The 22,094-nt window shown below is 59.1% G+C and overlaps 2 protein-coding genes across 3 annotated transcripts in view; one reads left to right on the forward strand and one right to left on the reverse strand.

The window, feature by feature from the left end:
- MACROD1 (mono-ADP ribosylhydrolase 1) overlaps positions 1-22,094 on the reverse strand; it is a 154,053-nt gene that overhangs the window by 103,714 nt on the left and 28,245 nt on the right. The gene's annotated exons all lie outside the window — the stretch shown is intronic.
- FLRT1 (fibronectin leucine rich transmembrane protein 1) lies at positions 6,576-8,609 on the forward strand. Its single transcript, XM_052661727.1, has one exon. It carries the CDS (start codon positions 6,576-6,578, stop codon positions 8,607-8,609), a length of 2,034 nt encoding a protein of 677 aa, XP_052517687.1.

Raw genomic sequence — 22,094 nt, forward strand, 5'->3', positions numbered from 1 at the left:
TGATGCATAATGCATGCAGCATGAAATTAGAAAAATAATTAACTTTAGGTTTTAGAAGAATCCCACCCCTTCCCCCAACGCGTTACAAGTTCTCAGCTGGCACCATTAGCCGAGGTCAGGGGCAAAGTTGAGCCGTGCAGGGTTGGAAGGGCCTGGAGGTCAGGGTTCCCAGCCCCCTGCCTGAAGAAGCGGCCTCAGGTGGGCCTAGACCGGCCTGAGCAGGAGTGGTCCTGAGTCCCCCTTCTGCCCACAGTTCACGTGTCCTCGACCCACAGCAGGCCCTCTGTTTCAGAAGTTTATCCTCACAAGAACCCAGGGCAGTTTATGGTCCCATTTTACAGATGAACGCCTGAGACCCAAGGCCACGTTCCGTCTGTGGGGCCTGGACTGAGCCGAGGCAGGGCATCCTCAGGGAGAGGGCGGCCCCCCTGCCTCTAGGCCCTCTTCCCTCCATGATGCTTGCAGCTGAGCCCAGAGAGGTGGGGGAGAAAAATGCAGGATCCTGCGTTAATTTATACTAAGGTTTACCGAGGACACATCACAGGTATGGGGCTGACGCTGCTTTGGCGGAGCTCCCAGCCTCCCCAGTGGTGAGGTCACAGCTTCCTGTGGGGTAGAGGTCCTTCCGGAGCCAAGAAACTGCTTCCACCCCCCAGTCTGCCCTGCCCACCTCTCCTGCCTCGGGCCCTGCTCTGCCAGTAAGGACCTGAGGGCCTGGCAAGGTTTAGGGAAAACACGGTGAATTGTTCTTGCTGAAGGGAGGGGCTGGGAGGGGGCACACGAAGGGGGAGGGGGAGGGGCTTCCTTCTGTCTGAGCTGTGGCCCCCTTGCCCCCCGACCCCGGGGTCTGCCCTCCACCTCTCTGAAGCTCAGCCAAGACTGGAGGCAACCCCCCTAAGTAGGTCATAGGAGGACCGTGGGGTCCCTCCCAGGGCCAGGATGGGGCGGCCCTTCTTTCCAAACCCTCCAGGCCTGTGCCACGCCCTCCTCATCGTCTTCCTAGAGGGTGGGGTTCTCAGCCACCCGAGGCCCAGAGAGTATCGCTGCAGGTCACACAGCTGAGGTCCAAGGTCATACTGCAACCTAGCCCTGGTGTGCCCTCCCGGCCCCTAGTCCACACACCTCCTTCTTGGGGTCAGGGCCACCTGGAACTCTCTGGTTCCTAAAGTGGGGATGGGGACTAAGCCTGGCACTGTGGTGGACCCAGCCTCAGGACGTGCCCACGTGGACAGCCTTCACTGGCGAACAGGAAGGAAGGCCAGGCTGGGAGGCAGGGGGAGCCCTATCCAGAGTTACCGCTCCTGCCTGAGACCCCCAGCTCCCTCCAGAAATGACCCCCACCACTGCTCAGCCCGGCAGTGTGCTCATGTCTAACTGTGCCCCTGTCCCAGGAGCCTGGGTGCCGTGTCCCATCCAGCATGCCAGGGCCTGTGCCGGGCCTGGGGTCCCGCAGCTCCCTCACCCACATGCTCCCCAGGAAGACCCCCTAGAGGGCCCTGGGCCTCCGGTGGCCCCAGTTTCATGAGGTTTGGGAAAGAAAACAGGGAAAGACACCAAGAAACCAGGGGTCTCCACCTGGGAGGTGCCTCCAGCCAGATGGCAGGTGTTTAAAGACGTTACTCTGCACCACCAGTCGAGTGGGTGTGGGAGGCAGAGCCAGACACAATCAGGGGAGGCTTCACGGAGCAGGTGCCCAAGCCGAGGCCTGGGGGCAAGGGGGTGAGTGGAAGCTGACCTGGCAAGGCTTGAGTAGGGGACGCGTGTTGGTGTTTAAGAAGCAGGAACAGCACGTGCAAAGGCCCAGAGGCAGCACAAGGGGGAGAGAGCAGGCTTGGGGTCAGTGTTTCCACTCCAGCTTGCGGGGTGGGAAGGCCGGGCTGAGGATGCACAGTGTGTGTCTGGGAGGCCCAGCATCACGGCAACTGACAGGAAGTCTGTGTCAGGAAGCAGCCTGGCCTACCTGTTCCCAGTCTACCCTGGAGCACGGCGGGGTCAAGGGAGTGAAGAAGGGGCCTCTGGATTGCAGGGAAAAGAGACAGACAGTTAACACAGAGGCTAAACCGGTGTGCCTGGGGCAGTCAGAGAATAATTGTTGTTGTTCAGTCACTATGTGGTATCTGAACAACAGTTGCTACAGCATGGACTGCGGCATGCCAGGCTTCCCTGTCCCTCACCATCTCCCGGAGTTTGCTTACACTCAGAGCAGCTTTTAAACTTCAGGCATCGGGACACACAGGCTGCACGTCTGTGGGGGTACTTTGCCATGTACTACCTCACTGGATGCTCAGTAGTGAGTCCCTCCACTAAGAGGAACTTGACTCCATTTATAGATGTGGAAACTAAAGCTCAGAGAGGGCAGGTAACTTGCTCAAGATCTCACGGCCTGGAAGTGGCAGCACCCGAACCAAGGCTTCTCTGTCCGAGACGGCAGGCGCTAGCAGCTGATGGGAGGATGCTGAGGACGATGCCCCGGGTCAGCCCTGGGCTAGCGGAGGTCTGGATGCCCCTAGTCCGAGCCATCCCCTCCCCCACCTCCACTGCACGCCAAGGAACCTGCTGTCAGTCATGGTGCCGGCAGGTCGTAACTCACACCACACTGAAGTCTGTGAGATTCTCGCAACGATGACAAGTGACCCCCGTAAAAGATGGGCTATCTACCGGGTTTAATTTGATGGCCACATAAACCGTCAAACACAGAACAAGGGAATAAAAAGTCCTCGTGGCACCCGGACAATTAAAGGGCTCCTTGGGCAAGGTGTCTTCCTCCCCGCTCCACGTCTCACCGTGCCTTCCTGGAGCCAGAGGGCTCAGCATCGGGAGGCCTTGGGGGAAGGGGGTGGCTAGGGAGACTCAGCCAAGATGGACGAGGCCTGAAGACAGGGGAACGGAAAGGCCTTGGGTCCCTGCCTCCCAAATGCTTCTTGGTTATCCATCAGACATCTCTGAGAGGTGCAATTTAGACTCTATTATGATGCCGGGGCCTCTGGAGGCTGAGGGCTGTGGCCATGAGCTGAGCAGGCAGAGGAACTGATGTTCATGCCAGAGAAGGCGGTCTGGCCTTGGCTTTGGCCTTAACAAGTCTGCTCCCTGCTCAGGGCACTGCTCCGGAATCCCTGAGCGCCGGGGCCACCAGCATTCCTGAGTGCCAGAACTCAGCAGCTGACAAGTCAGGGAAGGTGTGCAGATGCTGGGGATGCTGGGGATCCGCTGGCCAGATGCTGGGGACCTGGGCTCAGACTGACCACTGAGACTGAGGCAAGGTGGCCTGGAGTGGGCCTGAGCCTCCCTGTCCCCAGCACCTGCCTTGTACCTGCCTCTTGAGACGGGACTTCCAGGTTCCCTGACCTTCATGGTTCTGGCTCCACGCCGAGGAAGGGACAGAGGTGCAGCTGGAAACCTGGGCTGGCCGTGACCTTGGATGGGTCCCTCACTTCTCTGAGCCTCAGCCTCTCTGCTCAGCTGTAAAGCGGACTCATGTGTATGTGACAGGTGGGCACGGATCCAAACACATGCCTGTGAGGGGTTGGGCAGGGCCTGGGTTAGCCCCGTCCAAACTCACCGAGGACCGTGAGCACAGACCAGCTCCAAATGCCCAGGGGCAGGGGTGTGAGTGCGATCAGGACCCACAGACCAGGGGCAACCTCCACGGGAACATCAGGAGGGAGCAGGCAAATGTCCTCAGCCCCTCAGGCCAGCGGGGCGGCCGGGAAGAGGCCCAGAGCATCGGTCACAGTCTCGCCAGTCTCCCTTCTGCCCTCAAGACCTCATCCCTCTCTGACTCCACGTGCAGACCTCATGCACCCTCCCCCACCCCCACGTGCTTCCACCCAGGTGTCCTCGGCAGGCCCTCACCTTGCCTTGGGTCCACCTCATGGACAAAGCTTCATTCCACTAGCAAGCCCGGAGTGGAGTTAGTGTGTTAGCCACGGGCAAAGCCCAAGCTTCCTCCAAAAGGCCTTGGATCTGCCAGCAGCCTCGGCAAAGCCTCTGTAATGCAAACGGGGCATGCACTGAGGGGGCCGCAGCGAGCCGGGCAGAGGCATTCCAGCCTTTCTCAGCACTTTGGCCGGCTCCCTCTGTCCTTGGGTGGTCACAGGTGCCAAGTCACACCAGGCCCACACAGCCCATAGTCTCTGCCTTTGAGCACCCGAAATTTAGTCAGGGGACCTTAAAACACTGGGCACCATACAGCCTGACCTGCAGCCCACAAGCCTAGTGGTCAAGACCTCCCCTAGGTTCTTCCTCACCACTTCTCACGTGGCCCAGCTTAACTTAACATCTCCAAGCTTCAGTGTTTTCATCTGTTATATGGGAATAACCAGGGCCCTGACATTTGCTGGGAAGATTAAATGACTTAAATATTCATAAAATTCTAGATGAGCTTTATTATAGTGTGAGCTACTATCCAACTAGAAGAGAATCTCAAGTGGCTAGAACATAGGTTGGCACATAGCAGCTGCTCAAGAAAGATATGCTGAATGGCTGGATGGACAGATCCATGGATGGATGGCTGAGTGGGTGGGTGGGTGGATGGATGGATGGATGGGTGGCTGAGTGGGTAGGTGGATGGAAGGATAGATGGATGGCTGAGTTGGGGGGTTGGTGGATGGATGGATGGATGGATGGCTGAGTGGGTGGGTGGGTGGATGGATGGGTGGGTGGATGGATGGATGGATGGGTGGATGGCTGAGTGGCTGGGTGGATGGATGGATGGGTGGATGGGTGGATGGATGGGTGGAAGGGTGGGTGGGTGGATGGATGGGTGGGTGGGTGGATGGCTGAGTGGGTGGGAGGGTGGGTGGATGGATGTCTGAGTGGGTGGGTGGGTGGATGGATGGATGGGTGGCTGAGTGGGTAGGTGGATGGAAGGATAGATGGATGGCTGAGTTGGGGGGTTGGTGGATGGATGGATGGATGGATGGCTGAGTGGGTGGGTGGATGGATGGATGGGTGGATGGGTGGATGGATGGATGCACAGGTGGGTACATGGATAGTTGCTGTTCAGTCACTAAGCTGTGTCTGACTCTTTGCGACCCCATGGGCTGCAGCACACCAGGCTTCCCTGTCCTTCACTATATCCCAGAGTTTGCTCAAGTACATGGATAGACAGGTGGGTAAATAGGTGGTGGGTGGATGAATGGGCGAATGAATGGATGTAGCAGAGGAAAGCTCTATATGGCATCAGGAAGACCTCGCAGAGGAGGAGGCTTTTGAGCATGGTCCCAAAGGGTGACGAGCAGTTTGCTGGACAGAGAGGAATAGAGACTAGAGGAACAGAGAAGAACAGAAGGAAAAAGGATGTGCTGTGGTTGAGAAATGGACACACGGGGTCCCTGGGGCATGGGAGTGAGGTCCCCACCGTCTCATTCAGTGAGTGGGTCCTGATTCTGCTCTGCACTCCAGGGCCATCCCCTCAGGCTGCAGCCTCGGTTCAGACTGCTTGAGGCCATCATGTCTCACACCGAAAAGCTCCCGTGAACCTGGAGTTATAAAGCAGATCTTTGCTGGCTACACGAGCACACCTTCCCCACTGAGGCTGAAAGATAATTTCTCTTTAATTGATTTTTTACCACCACAAACAGTAAAGTAATATGAGAAAAAAAATCTACACTGCAATTTTTCCATTTGTGAAAACCGAAATTACACTTTGCAGACAATTCCCTCAGAGTGTGGACCCCTCCCTCCTCTTATTGTGTTTCCTGACTTTAAATGCTAGAAAACAGATACATGTATTTTTCAAAAGAGCTGAAAGTTTTCTGGTTTGGGAAGGGGGCAAAGCGAGGAATAGTTTCTCACATTACATGGAACGCGGTAGGGAGGGCACCTCTGCTAGAAGGAGGTTTCTGTAAATACACGAGAAGGCGGTTCTGTTGACACCGTTCTTCTGTCTGTAAGATGCACAAGTGACAAACAGGACATGTTGTTTTAACACCATTTGATGAAGCTCCTCACTTTCCCCTGCTCGCCAGTGACGACGCTGGCAGATTCTTTTTGCAGGTTCTAGTGATGCCCCCCCGCCCCCACTGAGCTCACAGGCCTTGCGGAAATAAACTTTCCCTTCAGAGCCTGGTTCCGAGCCAGAGAGGGATGTGGGTTCCCCGTTTCATGAGAAATGGGGGCTCCAAAGTCATCCCACCGACACCGACCAGGCTTTCAGCATCAGCCATAAAGACAGGCCGAGTGTGGGGATCTTGACAGAAAAGATCAAACCTGCAGCCCGGCTCCCACTAAATCAACCTCACGCGCAGCCCAGGGTCACAGTCCAAGAAGGCCAAGGCCACATCTGTTTCATTCACGGGCAGCATCTTTGCTCCCGCTGAGATTAACGTTAGCCAGATGTCCTTAGAGGCTGACCGCAGCCTGAGCGAGCACCTGAGATGTAAACTTGGCATTCGGAAGGGCCGGGGGGCGTGCGCCTCGAGGCCTGACCTCTGCCCCGCGGCCCTGCCTGCAGCCGCGCCTCGGCGGCAGGCTGGGTGGGCGCCGGGCTCGCTTTCACCGCACGTGTCTTGTGCTCCTTGCAGGTGTAGAGGCTGCAAGTCGGGGGGGGGGCCCGGCTCCGCCAGCCGTCCATCATGGTGGTGGCACACCCCACCGCCGCCACCACCGCCACCACCACACCCGCCGCCACCGTCACGGCCACCGTCGTGATGACCACGGCCACCATGGACCTGCGGGACTGGCTTTTCCTCTGCTACGGGCTCATCGCCTTCCTAACAGAGGTCATCGACAGCACCACGTGCCCCTCCGTGTGCCGCTGCGACAACGGCTTCATCTACTGCAATGACCGGGGGCTCACGTCCATCCCCGCCGACATCCCCGACGACGCCACCACCCTCTACCTGCAGAACAACCAGATCAACAATGCCGGCATCCCCCAGGACCTCAAGACCAAGGTCAACGTGCAGGTCATCTACCTGTACGAGAACGACCTGGACGAGTTCCCCGTCAACCTGCCCCGCTCCCTGCGGGAGCTGCACCTGCAGGACAACAACGTGCGCACCATCGCCCGGGACTCACTGGCCCGCATCCCGCTGCTGGAGAAGCTGCACCTGGACGACAACTCCGTGTCCACCGTCAGCATCGAGGAGGACGCCTTCGCTGACAGCAAGCAGCTCAAGCTGCTCTTCCTGAGCAGGAATCACCTGAGCAGCATTCCCTCGGGGCTGCCCCGCACGCTGGAGGAGCTGCGGCTGGACGACAACCGCATCTCCACCATCCCGCTGCACGCCTTCAAGGGCCTCAGCAGCCTGCGGCGCCTGGTGCTGGATGGCAACCTGCTGGCCAACCAGCGCATCGCTGACGACACATTCAGCCGTCTGCAGAACCTGACCGAGCTCTCGCTGGTGCGCAACTCACTGGCCGCCCCGCCCCTCAACCTGCCCAGCGCCCGCCTGCAGAAGCTGTACCTGCAGGACAACGCCATCAGCCACGTGCCCTACAACACGCTGGCCAAGATGCGCGAGCTGGAGCGCCTGGACCTGTCCAACAACAACCTGACCACGCTCCCCCGCGGCCTGTTCGACGACCTGGAGAACCTAGCCCAGCTGCTGCTCCGGAACAACCCTTGGTTCTGCGGCTGTAACCTCCTGTGGCTGCGGGACTGGGTGAAGGCGCGGGCGGCCGTGGTCAATGTGCGCGGCCTCATGTGCCAGGGCCCCGAGAAGGTCCGGGGCATGGCCATCAAGGACATCACCAGCGAGATGGATGAGTGCTTTGAGGCGGGGGCGCAGGGCGGAGCAGTCAACGCTGCTGCCAAGACCACGCACGCCAGTGACCATGCCTCTGTCACCACGCCCCAGGGCTCTCTCTTCACCCTCAAGGCCAAGAGGCCGGGGCTGCGCCTCCCTGACTCCAGCCTCGACTACCCCATGGCCACGGGCGATAGCGCCAAGACCCTGGCCATCCACGTGAAGCCCCTGACGGCGGACTCCATCCGCATCACGTGGAAGGCCTCGCTGCCCGCCTCCTCCTTCCGGCTCAGCTGGCTGCGCCTGGGCCACAGCCCGGCTGTGGGCTCCATCACGGAGACCCTAGTGCAGGGCGACAAGACAGAGTACCTGCTGACGGCCCTGGAGCCCAAGTCCACCTACATCATCTGCATGGTCACCATGGAGACGGGCAACGCTTACGTGGCCGACGAGACGCCCGTGTGCGCCAAGGCAGAGACGGCCGACAGCTCCGGCCCCGCCACCACCCTCAACCAGGAGCAGAACGCCGACCCCATGGCGGGCCTGCCCCTGGCGGGCATCATCGGTGGTGCCGTGGCCCTTGTCTTCCTCTTCCTGGTCCTCGGGGCCATCTGCTGGCACGTGCACCGGGCCAGCGAGCTGCTGACCCGGGAGCGGGCCTACAACCGGGGCAGCCGGAAAAAGGATGACTATCTGGAGTCGGGGACCAAGAAGGATAACTCTATCTTGGAGATCCGCGGCCCCGGGTTGCAGATGCTGCCCATCAACCCTTACCGCGCCAAAGAGGAGTATGTGGTCCACACCATCTTCCCCTCCAACGGCAGCAGCCTCTGCAAGGGCACACACACCATCGGCTATGGCACCACACGGGGCTATCGTGACGGGGGCATCCCCGACATAGACTACTCCTACACCTGAGGCAGCGCCCCTCCCCTGCCTCCCGGCGCGGCTGCCGCGGCGGCGCTGTGACCACCTGGCTGCCATCCGACGGGAACCAGGCAAAGAAACTCCACGCTGACTTTCCCGGCGGAAAGCAGAGTTTGGGGAGGGTTGACAGTTTTGTAGGACACAACAGTGGGAAAAAAAAATTTTTTTTTTTTCAAGAATAGAAGGCAGGAGGGAGGTTTGACGTTGCTGAAGACATAATTTATACCAAATTATGCCAGGTGGGGAGGGAAAGACTGAAAATAATGTGGCAGGAAGGGTTGGGTCGGGGCTTTTTTCCTCCCCCCTGAGCTGGGAAGAGACTACTTGTGCGTCTCACGCTCCGCGCACAGCCGTCACAGAGGAGCCGTTTCAGAAGCCGCTGGCACGAAGCCCTTCACCCAGCCCTCGTGGCTGGCTGCTCACTGGAGAGATGACATGATGGAAGGTTTTCAGGCTTCTCACAAAAGAGAGGGGAAGAAAAGGATCTTTTGCTATGGAGATATTGTCCTGAAATCTCTTCCCTGGTTCTTTCCATGCCTTCTCCCCTTACAGATTGGCAGAAAAGAGCGTGTCTTTCACGGCACTCTTTGAACAACGGTGTAGTAGGTTAAAAAGCAAACTTCCTTTTTCCTATACCGGAGCCCTCCTCAATTCCATGCAGCATAGGAATCACGGGAACGCCATGGAGGCTGTGGCTTTCCCAGCCACCTGGGGGTGTGTCTCTCGACCCGTCTATGTTGATGGGATGTTTCTGTATACAGATGGGTAGATACAGCCACGTATACAGTCCTTACCGTCCTGCTTGGGTCAGTTCGTACAATGTCCTGAGACAATAGAGTCGTGAAGATGTTGCTTTCTCCTAACACCATTGAGTACGTGGACTGTGCTGAGGATGGGAGCGGGGTGGGGGACAGTGCCGTTCCTAAAGGCGGAGGCATGTCTGTCCTGGCCGGGTGGCTGGGGAGACCCTGGGCGAGCGGTGTTTTAGCTCAGTCCTATCTCAGGGTGACCGGGGCTGGGCCGAGCTCCTTTCTGACGTCAGGAAGAGCTTTTTTGGGCCGCCCGCGTCCTCATCTCTCTCCCTGCGCCGCAGACGCAGGCACATCAACAGCTACTTTGTGTGCAATGTGCTTCCTCCAAGACAGGTAATTGGTGCAGGGATTTTTTTTTTTTCCCAAATATCAGCTGATTAGACCTAATGGTTTCCATGGCTGCTCAAACAAAGCCCAGAAAAAGACATGACAATTCTCAGAAAAGCCCTAGGAGACAGCAGCCGAGCCCCAACCCCGCTTCCAAGAATATAGAACACACTCAGCGGTGCCCACCCCGGGGTCTCTGCTCTGGAGAAGGAAGGCCAGATCTCTCTAAAAATGCCAGCCTCCAAAAGGATACTGACCGGAGCCCTCAGAAGAGTTGAGATTTTTTTTTTTTCCCCTCCCTCTGGAATCAATGCTGCCATCATTCATCAGCTGACAGCGCTGTTTGGCGAGCCATGAGATTAAAACGATGATGAACTAATGACAGCGAATCTGGGAAGAAGAGAGGAGAGGGGCCTGGGTTTCTGATGTCCACGGCGTTCCAGCACTCGGGGAGCTGGGGGGTCACTGTTTGTCAAGGTGCCAGCTGTCCTGCACCCAGGAAGGGCGATATCAAAAGGAGAGGCGCTGGCCTGAGGGCAGACAGGATGAGAAGGGGTCCAGCCCCTGGCCGTGGCGTTTTCAAAAGACCTCGACTGCTCTGACAAAAGCCAAAGGCAGAAAGAGGAAGACAAACAGCAGTCACTGGGCTGCGAGGACAGGCCCGGGGCCCAGCTGCTCGCTCAACATGAAGAGAGGCCGCTGGCCCCTCAGCGAAGAGGCCAGGGTTGAAAGGAACGGACCCGACGGCCGCGTGAGTGAGGTGGACGAGAGGCGCAGCGCTCATCGCCGGGCGGGGAGGATGGTCTCACTGAGCGGGGATCCTCGACCCCCAGCTTGAGGGAGAGGCCGAGGGTCACTGACACATTTCATTCTAGACTCGAGCTTTTTCCCTTTGCCCACCTGAAGCGTTTTCTCCTACGATGAAGTCAGGAGAGAAAGGCTTCCGAGCATCAATCTCACATCTGGGTGAAGGTCGCCCTCCCTCTCCTTCCCCCGCCCCAGACACAGGCCCCTTCCCTGTGGCTCAGGGAGGGGCAGGGGGCCCCTGAAGCAGTGTCCAGGAGGAGAAGGGGCACTGGCCAGGGGTCAGAAGTTCAAGGTCTCTGCTGTTCCCTGAATGCGGTCTTCTCCCTAAGGGCACCACTCCAGTCTCTGGCCAGTGTGCCCACCCAGCCTCCCCGCTGCCAAACCCCCATCGCAGCCACCAACATGCTGGGTCCCCTGCTCTCCCTCCACATATGTCCTCCTTTCCCAGAGCCAACTGAGAGGTCAGATCATCCCCTTAGAGGCTGAGTGGGAAGGCATTTGGGGAACCACAGGAGATCCTACACAGCGAGGCTACGGGAGTACCGGCAGCTCTGAGAGCCTGCCTATGCCAGCAGTGCCCTCCAAGCCAGGCCCGGGAGATGACCACCCTCCTCCTTGTGCAAAGCAGGCCCAGGTCCCCCGCCCCCGCCCCAGCCTGAGGACATATCAGTCTCCTCCTCCCAGCTCCTGCACTCAGGGGCACGGGCCCCACCTCACCCCGAGGGGAAGCCAGGTTCTTGCTGCAGGCATCCTCCTGCCGGTTTAAAAGTGCTGGAGGCAGTGGAGACTCAGCCCAGCCAGGCCCCACGGGCCACCTCTCATCTTTTCTCAGCATCCCAGCACCTCTCCAGAGCCCCTTCTGAGAACAAGCCTCCAAAGGTCAGCTGTCTCCCGGCACCCCCAGGCCAGGGATGGGGTCCTGAAGCCGGGTCCACTCTGAAGCCCCATCCCCTCCTGGTCCAGGTTCCCCCTGGCCAGCCAGGTAACCTAACAAGAAAAGGTGTGCCAGGGCGCCCAGCCTCCCCCAGCCCCGAGAAGCACGTGAGGACACAGGGCCTGGGCCACCACTTCTGTCTAGAATCTCCCTCTTGTGGGCGGCCCACCTGACCTTTGCAGCCTCTTAACTAGCCGGAACAAACCTCTGTGGCCTCAGCCCTGATGAGTGTATCTCGTGGTATTTAAGGCAGGTTTCAAGTTTAAAAAAGAAAAAAAAAAAGCCCGTGACACTTCTTTGGTTAAGTGGTTTACCCTTCGTGGTAATTAGATGTAGTGATTGGAATCTCTTTTCTATTACATGGCAATTTTCCTTTAAATTTCCCCTAAAAAAAAGGAAAGAGAGAAGGCGAGGAAAGCAGGCAGCGGGGCCAGGCGAGTCATTTGCATTTTGCGAATGAGGCCTCTTGTAAGCTCAGCTCAGGCGTGGGGCCCAACGTATGGAATGCTTAAGAGATTACTAAGAATAAAATCTATTAATTAGTCATACTCAATTCCGCAGACATGATGTGCATCAGAAGCTCCTTTTCTTCCCTCTTCTGCGGCCTCCCGAGGAAGCCTCCACCTTCTCTCGGTTGGCTCCTGCGTCCTGGACCGCACCCCTGCTAACATGGCAAACTGCGTGGCCACCCAGGGGGCCTCTGGGCTTGGGGACAGGAGCTGGGGCACCGGCTCCTTCCCGCTCTGGGTGACACTGGCAGGGGAGGTGACAGCGGCTGGGAAGATGGCACGACTGGGGGGCCCAGGCTTCCGCTCCCTAAGTCTGAAGCCCATGCCTGCCTGTGCCTCCGCCTTCCTCGATGGGCACCAGGCTACCCCCGCAGTCCCCTGTGGGTCCTGGGAAGCCTGACTGCCCCAGCAAGCAGCAGAGCACGAAGAGACAGGGAGGGTTTCCAGGCAGGGTCAGGGAAAGCCGGCTTTGCGCATCCACAGCCTCTGTTTCCCCTTCTGTAAAGCAGGGATGAGCTGAGGCCGGGTCTGGCTCCACCCAGAAAAGCTGGGTGCACCACGGGCAGAAAAGAGGCGCCCACTCCCCCTGCCCCACCCCTGTCTGCTGACTCTGGAAGGTTCTAGTTGGCCCACGGCAGGTGATGGAGGCCCAGAGTGAGAGGGCCTGGCCGGGTGAGGGGTCCTGGGGGGCTGAGGGGGCTGACTGGGGCCTCGAGAAGGGAAGGGGCAGCCGGGCAACATGCTGAGACTGCGTCTGAGCCCCCTCCTTCACCCCCTCAGGGCTGCAGAGGGAGCAAAGGACACCGCCACCCCCCTCCAGTGGCAGCTCCAGTTCCAAAGCCAACCCCCTCCAGAAATCTGCTTCCTGCTGAACGTGCCAGGGAGGACGGGGCTTCTGAGCCTTGCGCTTATGAAAAATACAACAAGAAAAATGGGATGCGGCAGACAGGGAGCAATGGAGCTGAGAAGGCAGCCGGGGGAGAGCTGGGGCACTTGGAGGAAGGCAGGGCCTCAGGGCGCACAGTGGCTGAAGCCCCGAGGGCCAGACTGCGTTCTCAGGGGCTCAGGGTCAGCCGGGTGGCCATACCGCCCCCCTACACTCAGATGCGTGCAGGTGATGGGAGCGGATGCCTGGCACTGGATCTGCGCCAGGGTGAATGCTAACGAGCTATTCACAGCCCAGCTCAGGCCTTCCAGAATGCAGGCAGAGGAGGCATCTTTTTTCTTAAGGAGGGATAAAAAGGCTCAAAAATGCAAATCATTACCATTTACAACCAAGCAAGTCTGCTAAATTGATTAGGAAAGATTAAACTCCTTGGAGGTGAAGGGAAAGGGGGATTTTTCGCATTTTATGAACCTGCTCCCAGTGGTCGTAGGCAGAGCGCAGGTTGGCTGGGCCTGGCTCGCGGGGAGCTGAGGATCTCTGAAGGCTGGCCCCAAGCCTGCTCCGGCACTCAGGATACACTGAGGTGGACAGAGCCTGGAGGGGAAAGCAGGTTTGCTTCCATCAAGTGCCGTGGGATGGGGGGGCTGTCCTGGCCCCCAGCAGAGACTCTATTCGCCCCCACCACCCTCCAGATCCCATCTGCCTTCAGGGTGAAAAGCTAGGGGACCTTTGTGAGCAGGACTGTAAAGCCATGAGCCTTTCTGCTTCCTTTCTGTTCCAGGGCAGGTTTGTCTCTGATCCCTTCCCTGCAACCAGTGAAGGGGAAGTGGGGCCAACTGTAGAGAGAGAACTGAAGGTCAGGGAAGAGAGAGCTGGCCCAGCAGAGAGAGGCAGTGAGCTCCCTGTCACTGGGAGCATTCAAGCATTTGATGGGGACGTGGCAGGTACTTTCCTGCCTATACCAGCACCTGGTTCTTGGACGAGAAAATCTCGGCTCTTACTCTTACTTTACCATCCCTGAGGACCGTGTAAGAAAGATACCGGGAGATTGCTCAAAATGACACGTGTCCCCTGAAAATCGCAGGTCAGGGCCATCCCACAGCCAGGCCACCTAGCCACGGCAGAGGGCCGCTTAGACACCAGACAGCCTGCAGAATCCCCATCCTCAGTGTCTAAGAGACACCCAGAGAGGAAGTCTAGACACGTGCCGCCCTGTCTTAGAGTCGGGAGCGCAGAGGGTGACCCGCCACCTGGGCTGGCTCTCCTGGAGCATCTAGGGGGCTCCCTCCCGGGCACTGAAGCTCGCATCCCACTGGCTGCTCCCCCAGCAACACGCTCGCTCGAGGCTGCCGGCTCAGTGCCTCCGTCCCAGCCAGGTTGACGGCTGCCTGGGGCGCTTTTCACTCTCCGTTTTTAAGCATTTACCATTTCTTTTGAAATGTTCTAAGTAGTCGCCTGAAATACCCGCATTTGCTTCTTTAAAAACACTCAAGAAGATTCCCTTGGCTCTTGATTTTCCCTCCCTTTTCTTCCGCCCTCCCTTTGCATTTTTAATACACTGTTTTTCTCTAGTTTCAGAAATTCTATTATCGATGGGGCCAGGCCCATTTTCTCATATTAATGTGATTTGCAGGATTGCCCAAAAACCCCATCTCCAGTTTTGCAGGGGCAAAGCCCGTCTTTGCCCAGGTCCCCTCTGCAGGCATCGTGCCCAGGGCAAGCATATCTTTACCTGCCTGATGCCTTGCTGATCAGCAGAGCGGATGCACTGCTCCCCGTGGGAGAGCCTGCCAGGCCAGGGGCTTCTTGGGACCACTGTCACTACCCACCACCCCGTTTCTCGTGCTGAGAGGGCAGTGTGGACATACGAGGGCACTGGGGGTCCTGTCGGGGGGGCTGGCCTGGCCCCCACTTCCTGGCAGAGCCAGTCTCTGAGGCACTGAGGCCTTCAGAGCCACCCTGGTGCCAGGGCCCCTGTCCCTCCCACACCCACCCATGCTGCCCCCACACCTGAAAGCCCGAACATCCAAGCCCAGGGCATCCTTGCGGGAAGGTCTTTGCGGTCACTGCCCCTAAATCTCTTTTATGGCTATCAGGGTGGACGGCCACTCAGGCAAGATGCCAGGTCCCCGTGCTCCTCCACGCGTGGTCACCAAGGCCCGGGACAGCGCCTGACATGCAGGGCGTCCCTCTCCTCTTCCTCCATCCTCGCGAGTCCCTGGTTTCAGTGCAAAGGGCCTGGGCGGATGTGATGGAAACTGTACCCACGCCGCTGGCAGCCTTAGCGGGGCTCCTCCTCCCCCAAAATCGCACTCCACCCTCCCTTGCACCCAGCGATCAGCAGCCGCGAGCCTGTTGGGGAAATCCAGCCACGGGTGAGACCCAGCCGCCCGCCTGGGGGACCCGGTTCCCCCTCTCTGAGCTGAGCCTCAGGTGGCTGACGAGGAGGGCAGAGAACTGGGTGTCCTGCCTTGTCTGACGCTCCCGTCAAGAGTCCCCACATCCGAGCCGCCCACCTGGATGACCCAACCGGGTTCTCCTCAAGACGGAGGAAAACAAATGCAACCCAAGCCAGCGATGAAAGACACAGCAGGGCTGCCACCTGCTCATCTCTGGGAAGCCAGTGGTCCAGGGCACTCCTCAGTGCCCTGTGTGGAGGACACGCCTGCAGAGGGTCCCAGAGACCACCCACCTCCGCTGGTCCTGTTTTCAAAAGGTCCTGAGAACCCAGAAAGAAGACACACAAAACCCTGGACCTAGCTTAGATTTTTTTTTTTTTTTAACCCAGCCCGGCACACCACCTGCCCGCAGGCCAGCAGCCTCAGCTGAGAAGGCCACCTAGCGTCCAGGAGATACTGAGAGCCCCGGGGAGGAAGCAGAAGTGCCCAGCGTTAGAAGTTTGCCATCTGAGAGGCAGAGAAGGGGGCAGATGGAGTGGAAGGCTGGGGACGGCTGTGGAGCTGCGACCACGGGCGAGCCAGAGAGACAGTGCGGTTGCGCCACTCTGCTGGCTGGGGCGGGCGCCCCCTAATTCCGAACATCCCCAGGCGGGTATGAACAGGGACAGGAAGGAGAAGAGTAAACTAAGGAAACCCCACGCGTACGCCCTGCAGAGCAAATGTTTTTAAGAGCCACCAACTGCAATCTCCCCTCCCAATGTTCAAAGGTTACCATATCTCATGAGGTGTGGTATGAAAATGCACTGGCGGGGTTGGAGGTGGCCGGGGGACTCAGCAGAATCCCTCCCCCACAGCCTGCGGAGGAAGACAGCAGGGAGGGGTCCTTGGGCAGAGCCTGGTAAATGAAGCGGGTCCCTCTGCCGCAGAAGGCGGATGCCTGGCCAGCCCATGGCCCGGGGAGGGCGGGGCTGCGACCAAGGTCCCTTCTGCCATCTGAGAGACCACAGCCTGGGCACCCCCGCTTCCCTCGAGCCCCTGCACTTCCCCCCCTGCAGAATCAGTGCCTGGCCACTCCCATCTTCTTCATTTCCCTCCAAAGGGCAGAGCAGTCTCGGGAGTCTGAGTGGTGGGACTGCTCCCGCCGCTGCCTGCTGCCGTCTGACTCCTGGCTGGCTGACCCCGCCTGGCCCCGGGGCCCACCTGCCCCCCTCCCAGCCTCACCACTGGACACACGAACACCCATCACGACGCCAACACAAACCAAAGTGCACTGCGAACTGCCCTTGGGCCTCCTTCCTGTAGGTGCCTTGAAACTTCAATGTTGAGACGAATGTGATGAACTTATTTGGTCCTATTTCTGTTTGTCTCTTTTCATATAAAATGTCCAAGTCCACTTTCCTTATCCTTTTCTTGAAATAAATAGAAAGATTTAACTTTTACAGGCCTCTCGGCTGCTGACTCCCGACTTGGCGGCCCAACGTGCCCGGGGCCAGGATCTGTCGCCCAGGGGGGTCTCGGTCACCCACGTTCCCTCCCCAGGCTGCCCTCCGAGGGTGAGCCCAGCTGTCAGGGCCCACCGGCACAGAGGTGGTGGCTGGGTGGGAAGGAGACTCTGGGTTAGCACATTCCCCGGGCACCACCAGAACCAAAACTGTGATCCTGCTGCAGGACGGAGAGGAGACGTCCGACCCCATCCCACGGGCTCCGGGGAACGTGACTGCCAGCTAAAGGCCGATTCCAAGAGGGTTTTCACGAGGAGACGTATTAATAGGAGCCATGGGTTATCTTGTAAGAGGCTCCAGCAGCCGTGTGGGCGCCCAGATAAGCCTGGAACTGCTCAGGCGCAGGGGACACGGCTGTCCCTCCGCTGGCCCGAGTCCCCCCACCCCCAACACCCTTTATCCCCGAGATGCACCCGCCGATTTCACGACTTTGCAGGCCTATTCTGATATGTCACACCTCGAAGGAGGGGGGGGAGAAACTATTTTCCATGAGAACAATAGCAGTTTCTGCTAAATTTAACATAAAATAAGAGCTCATTACTTCTGCCTTTGATCTGATTCCACATCTGGAAATGGGTTAATGAGCTTTTTCCCTTATATTCCAAGGAAGCAAGGTTATTTCTGGATGTGCCTTGCTGGCAAGTGGCCTGGCTGGGGTGACATGGGGGGCTCTGACCCTGTAGGTGCCCTTCCCCCCACCCTCTTAGTCCTCAGTGCTGGCCCCCTGGGTGGGGGTGCAGGGGGGGCATCCCAGAGATGTGGGCCTTGGGGAAGGGACAGAAGGCTTCCCTGACCTTGTCCGAAGGCCCACCCAGCACACAGGGCTGCCTGCTCCTCCCTCACCCAAGACTTGTCTTTTAAGAACATGATCCACCCGCCAGTCAGCAGATGTTTACTGACGGCCTACTGTGTGGTGGGGGTGGGGCTGGGGCCCCCTTCCAGCCTCATGGAAGTGGGGAAAGGATGCTCACAGGCGAGGCGGCGTGGGGAGGCTCTCCAGGAGCCATGTCTCCACTGAGGGTATTTCCTTAGACAAGAAGGACTCGGGGGGCAAGGGAGCGGGCCTGGCACGTGGCTGTCAGAAGCGCTGAGGCCGGGGCACACAGGCAGGTCTGGTCCTGTACACCCTCTGGAAGACTCTGCTTCCCCCGGAAGCACGGCGCCAATCCGCCGGCCCCCACCCCTGGCCACACCGGGTACTGTTCACTCCCCGGCAGGCCTCGTCTCTGGTGAGGCCATGCCCACCAGGCCACACCTGCTGGTTCTCACCTGCACGGGTGACGAGTCCCAGCACCATGCTCACTAGGGCCCCTGGCGGGCACGTCTTGCCTTCCTCCCCTTTTCAGACCCCAGAGGCATGGCCAATGTGAACGGTCAATCAACACCAGCAAATTGATCGACCAACAGGTCACTCCATCAGGGCGGGACCCGAGGAGGATGACTTTCCAAGCCTGGCACCGGTCAGCATGCGGTCTTACTCCCCGCCCCGCCCCGTAGCCCCGAGGGGGGCACTGACCCAGCTCATCGGACCCTCTACACGACCAACAGCAGGGCCCCGAACCAGGTGCCCCCGGGCCCCTCTCTTCAAGCAGGAGCAGGAGGAGAGCTGGGTTCGGGGGCTGTGTTCCTCAGTCCCTGAGAGCTAACAGAAGTTCTGCCCAGGAAGGGCTCACAGACTGGGAACCACCAGGTTAATGCCTGTCCTGGGGGCTCCCCAGGCAGGGCCTCAGAGCTGGGTGAGACCCGCAGGCCCCATCGCCTACTCCCTGTGCGTCTGTGACGCCTGTGCGTGAGAACGGTTCACGGCTCTCGATTCTCCCACCAGCACAGCGCCGACCCTGCTCCTGCGTGTACAGGGGCCCCGTGAGAGGGCTGGAGCACGGCATCCACCCACGCCCCCGCTTGTCCAGGGAGCACAGGCCCTGTGCCCGGTGCCCTCGGGGTTTACCCAGCACCCCTGGCTCCCAGGTATGGGCGCTGAGCTGGCTGGCACGTCCCCCAGGGAGGCCCAGGTGTCTCCACAACAGCCCCCGGGTCTGCACAGAGCAGAGGCAGCCTGCTCCCCACACCACCCCGACCCCACCCGAGGTCTACAGCCTGCTCCCCAAAGCTGCTAGAGGGGCTCTCAGGCTGACCCGAGCTTTCCGCATCCGGAGAACAGGGGTGGGGATGAGGGCATCTTAGGTTTTAGTAAATGCCCTGGATGGGTTGGGCAGGGGGCGGGTTGCAGTTGGAGGCCCACAGGGATGGGCCCACAGGAGGAAATCACCAGGGACCATGGGGGAGATCCCAGGACCTGCATTCCAGGTCAATGGAAAGAAGACCCTCCAAACACAACTGACCCTTTCTGAAGAGCAGAAGGTGGTCTGAGTGGTTCTGAGCCCGTCCTCACAGGACAGCAAGCAGAGCAGGCGGGCCCCTTGCGGGATCGTGAGTTCTGGGTGGTGGAGGTGACAGGCTGGCAACGAAGAGCCCTAGTCACCCCATCACGTCTTCTGATAGCCACTGGGGAACAGGCTGGTCTCCCCTGAGACCCAGGACTTCCCCTGCTGCAGCCCCGCTCCAGCCAAGCAGTTTCCAGCCCTTTCCTTTGCAAAGAAATCTCAGGTCTCACGTATCATTGAGGTTATGGACATGAGTGGAGTAAGCCCCCAAATAGCTGCTCAGCCACTAAGGGACATCCTAAAGCCCAAGGCCCCTGCTTCTGGTACCCAGCTCCTCCTGGTCGGTCAGTTCAAGTAGGATAAAGGGTGGCTGCCATCCCATCCCTGCTCTCACCTGGCCACTACCAGGTTCCAGAAGCTTCTGTCCTCCTGCCCCTACTTCCCAGGAGGGGTCTCGGCCTCACCAAACATCCTGGAGAAGAAGCAACCAAACCCGGGAGGGGCCTAACAACCCCAATCCCACCCTGCACCTGAGTACAAGGCCCCAGACAGAGCCGAGGTCCCCCGCCAGCCCCGAAACGCTGCCTCCCAGGGGCTGGGAGGAGGTCGTGCATCACTTTCAGGTGTCCCCGGCCCGCCCGCCTCCCCTCCCGTCCTCCACAGCCCTCTCTCGTCCCCTTGTCAGCACCGGCCTCTGCACGGCCCGCCGCCCCCAGGCCTGGCACCGGCACCTCTGAGGGACCCTCTCCTTCCGAGGCGGAGTAAATAGGCTCCCTCAAGCCACTAACTGACAGCACAAATGAAAACCCGGCGCTCCCCCCGCGGAGATTTACAGGGGACGTGAAATCTTATTTGCACCGCTGCCAAGCCTGGGACACGAAGAAATTATGCCGCGAGAAGAGGCCGGCCGGCTCCCCATGGAAGCGGCGGCACTGGAGATGGGCTTATTAAAAGCTGCAGTGGCCACATTTCAACCCGTTTCAGGTGGTAAGTAATTTACTGCCACCCAGAATTCAGTGATGGTTTTTTATCATTTTTATTTCCGTGATGTGGACCCAAGGCCCCTGCACGGGGGACAGCGGGTCTAAATGCTCCCTGCACCCCGAGGACTGCAAGGGAAATGGGGGAGCAGCGGCCTGGGAGGGGGCGGGGGGGCGGCTGGCCTGGCAACCGACACCCCGATTCTCTCCAGGTGTTATACCAGGCTTGGCTCAGAGTGTTGAGGAGGGCTGACTCTAAGATCCTCCCGACCCCACATTCAGGGTCTCAGTGATTCCCCCAAAGACCCTGCAGGCGTTTTCTGAAGACAAGCAATGGTAGTGTAAGTCCTGTGAGAGCAAACACTACCCCTCTCAGGACCGGTCTACCAACCACGCGATCAACAAGTCTTTATTGAGCACCTACTGTGTGCCAGGTCCCCAGACAGCAAGTGAGCAGGACCCTAAAGACCCCTCTCCCTATGGCTTGCATGCTCTGCTCACAGTGTTGAATAACGCTATGTGGTTGTGGTTGGTTGATTAAAATCCCCAAAAGGCACACAAGCTCTCAAAAGAAACATGGGGGGCTCTGGACGGAGGAGCAGGAGGAAGCGAGCCCGCCTGATGGGACATCGGGTCTGCGCCAGGGGTCACAGCCATCCTCCCAGCTGGGACCTCCGCGTCACAGATGAGAAGGTTCAGCGCCACAGTGCCACTCACTCCTCTGCAGACGGTGCAGCCAGGGGCCTGTGTCCTCCCCTTCCACGGCCTGGACCCTCCCGGGGAAACGCACGGCCTCACGGTCACAGAAAACCAGGGGCAGGGAACCGTGTGGTCTGGGGCCCAAGAGGTTACAAGCCCTGAGCACCTTCTCAGCAGTGCTGGGTGGGGGAACTGTTTGACGCCTGCCGGCTTTGTGGGGATTAAGCCTATTACTGAGGCTCCGGGGGCTTATCCAACACCCTTTCTGAGGCCCCCTTTCTCCACCTGTTTTCAGATACTCGGGAAGACCAAGGGGAATCTTCAAAGCCCAGGCTGAGCCAAGAGCAGAAATTCTTTAATTAGCTTTCTCTTGGATCAGGGCCCTGGCGAATGGATTAGTTGTGGTGGGGCTAGAGAAAGGGATTGCAGTCCCTTAGAGCTGAGATTACAAGCCCGGGGTGAGGGGCCGAGGGCCCATCAGCAGGGATGGCAGCTCCCCAGGGGCTGGCAGATGGAATCTGTCACCGGGAAGCCGCAGGAGACATGCTCTCAGCGAGGCCTCGGTCCTCGGGAGCTGGCACGGAGAGACGCTTGGCACGGCCGGGCGGCACCCTGGGGTCTTACAATGGCTGTGTGTCCTCCCCGTAGGACGGCCCACATCTGGCACCTCATGATTAGGGGGGACTTCCATCTGTGAGAGGCAAGGCAGTGCGGCCCGATGGTGCCAGGCACCAGACATCTCTCACCGTGTTCCATCCTCGCTCATCTCTACTTTCAAGCAGGTAAACTGAGGCCCGGGCCTAAGGAGCTTGCCCAAGGCTATAGTGACAGAGGTCGTGTGTGAACCAGGTCCTAGGCCAGTTGAGGAGCCTGACTGGGATCTGTGAACTTGGAAAGAAAGGCACAGACACAGGCCAGCCCCCACCAGATATCGCTGCAGGGAGGTAAGCCTCCTGAAGCAGGCCTCCTCCAGGAAGTCTTCCGTGACCAACCCCCATTACCTTGGATCCCCCTAGTTAGACTCATACCCTGTGCTGTGCCCACTGCTCCCACTCTACACTGAGTGTCTTTTAGAGGCAAGGGCTGGGCCTCCCTCATTTCATACTCTCTGAATGAAGGGAGGTGGGCTGTGCCCTCCTCCATCCAGGATGGAGGTCCAGAAAAGGGAAGGCTGGCAGGAGGCTGGGCCTTGGGGGCTGGAGGACAGGAAGGAGGGAGCCACAAGGGGAGGCTGCCT

Source organism: Budorcas taxicolor, chromosome 25 (assembly GCF_023091745.1).
Source record: "Budorcas taxicolor isolate Tak-1 chromosome 25, Takin1.1, whole genome shotgun sequence".
NCBI classification, from domain to species: domain Eukaryota; kingdom Metazoa; phylum Chordata; class Mammalia; order Artiodactyla; family Bovidae; genus Budorcas; species Budorcas taxicolor.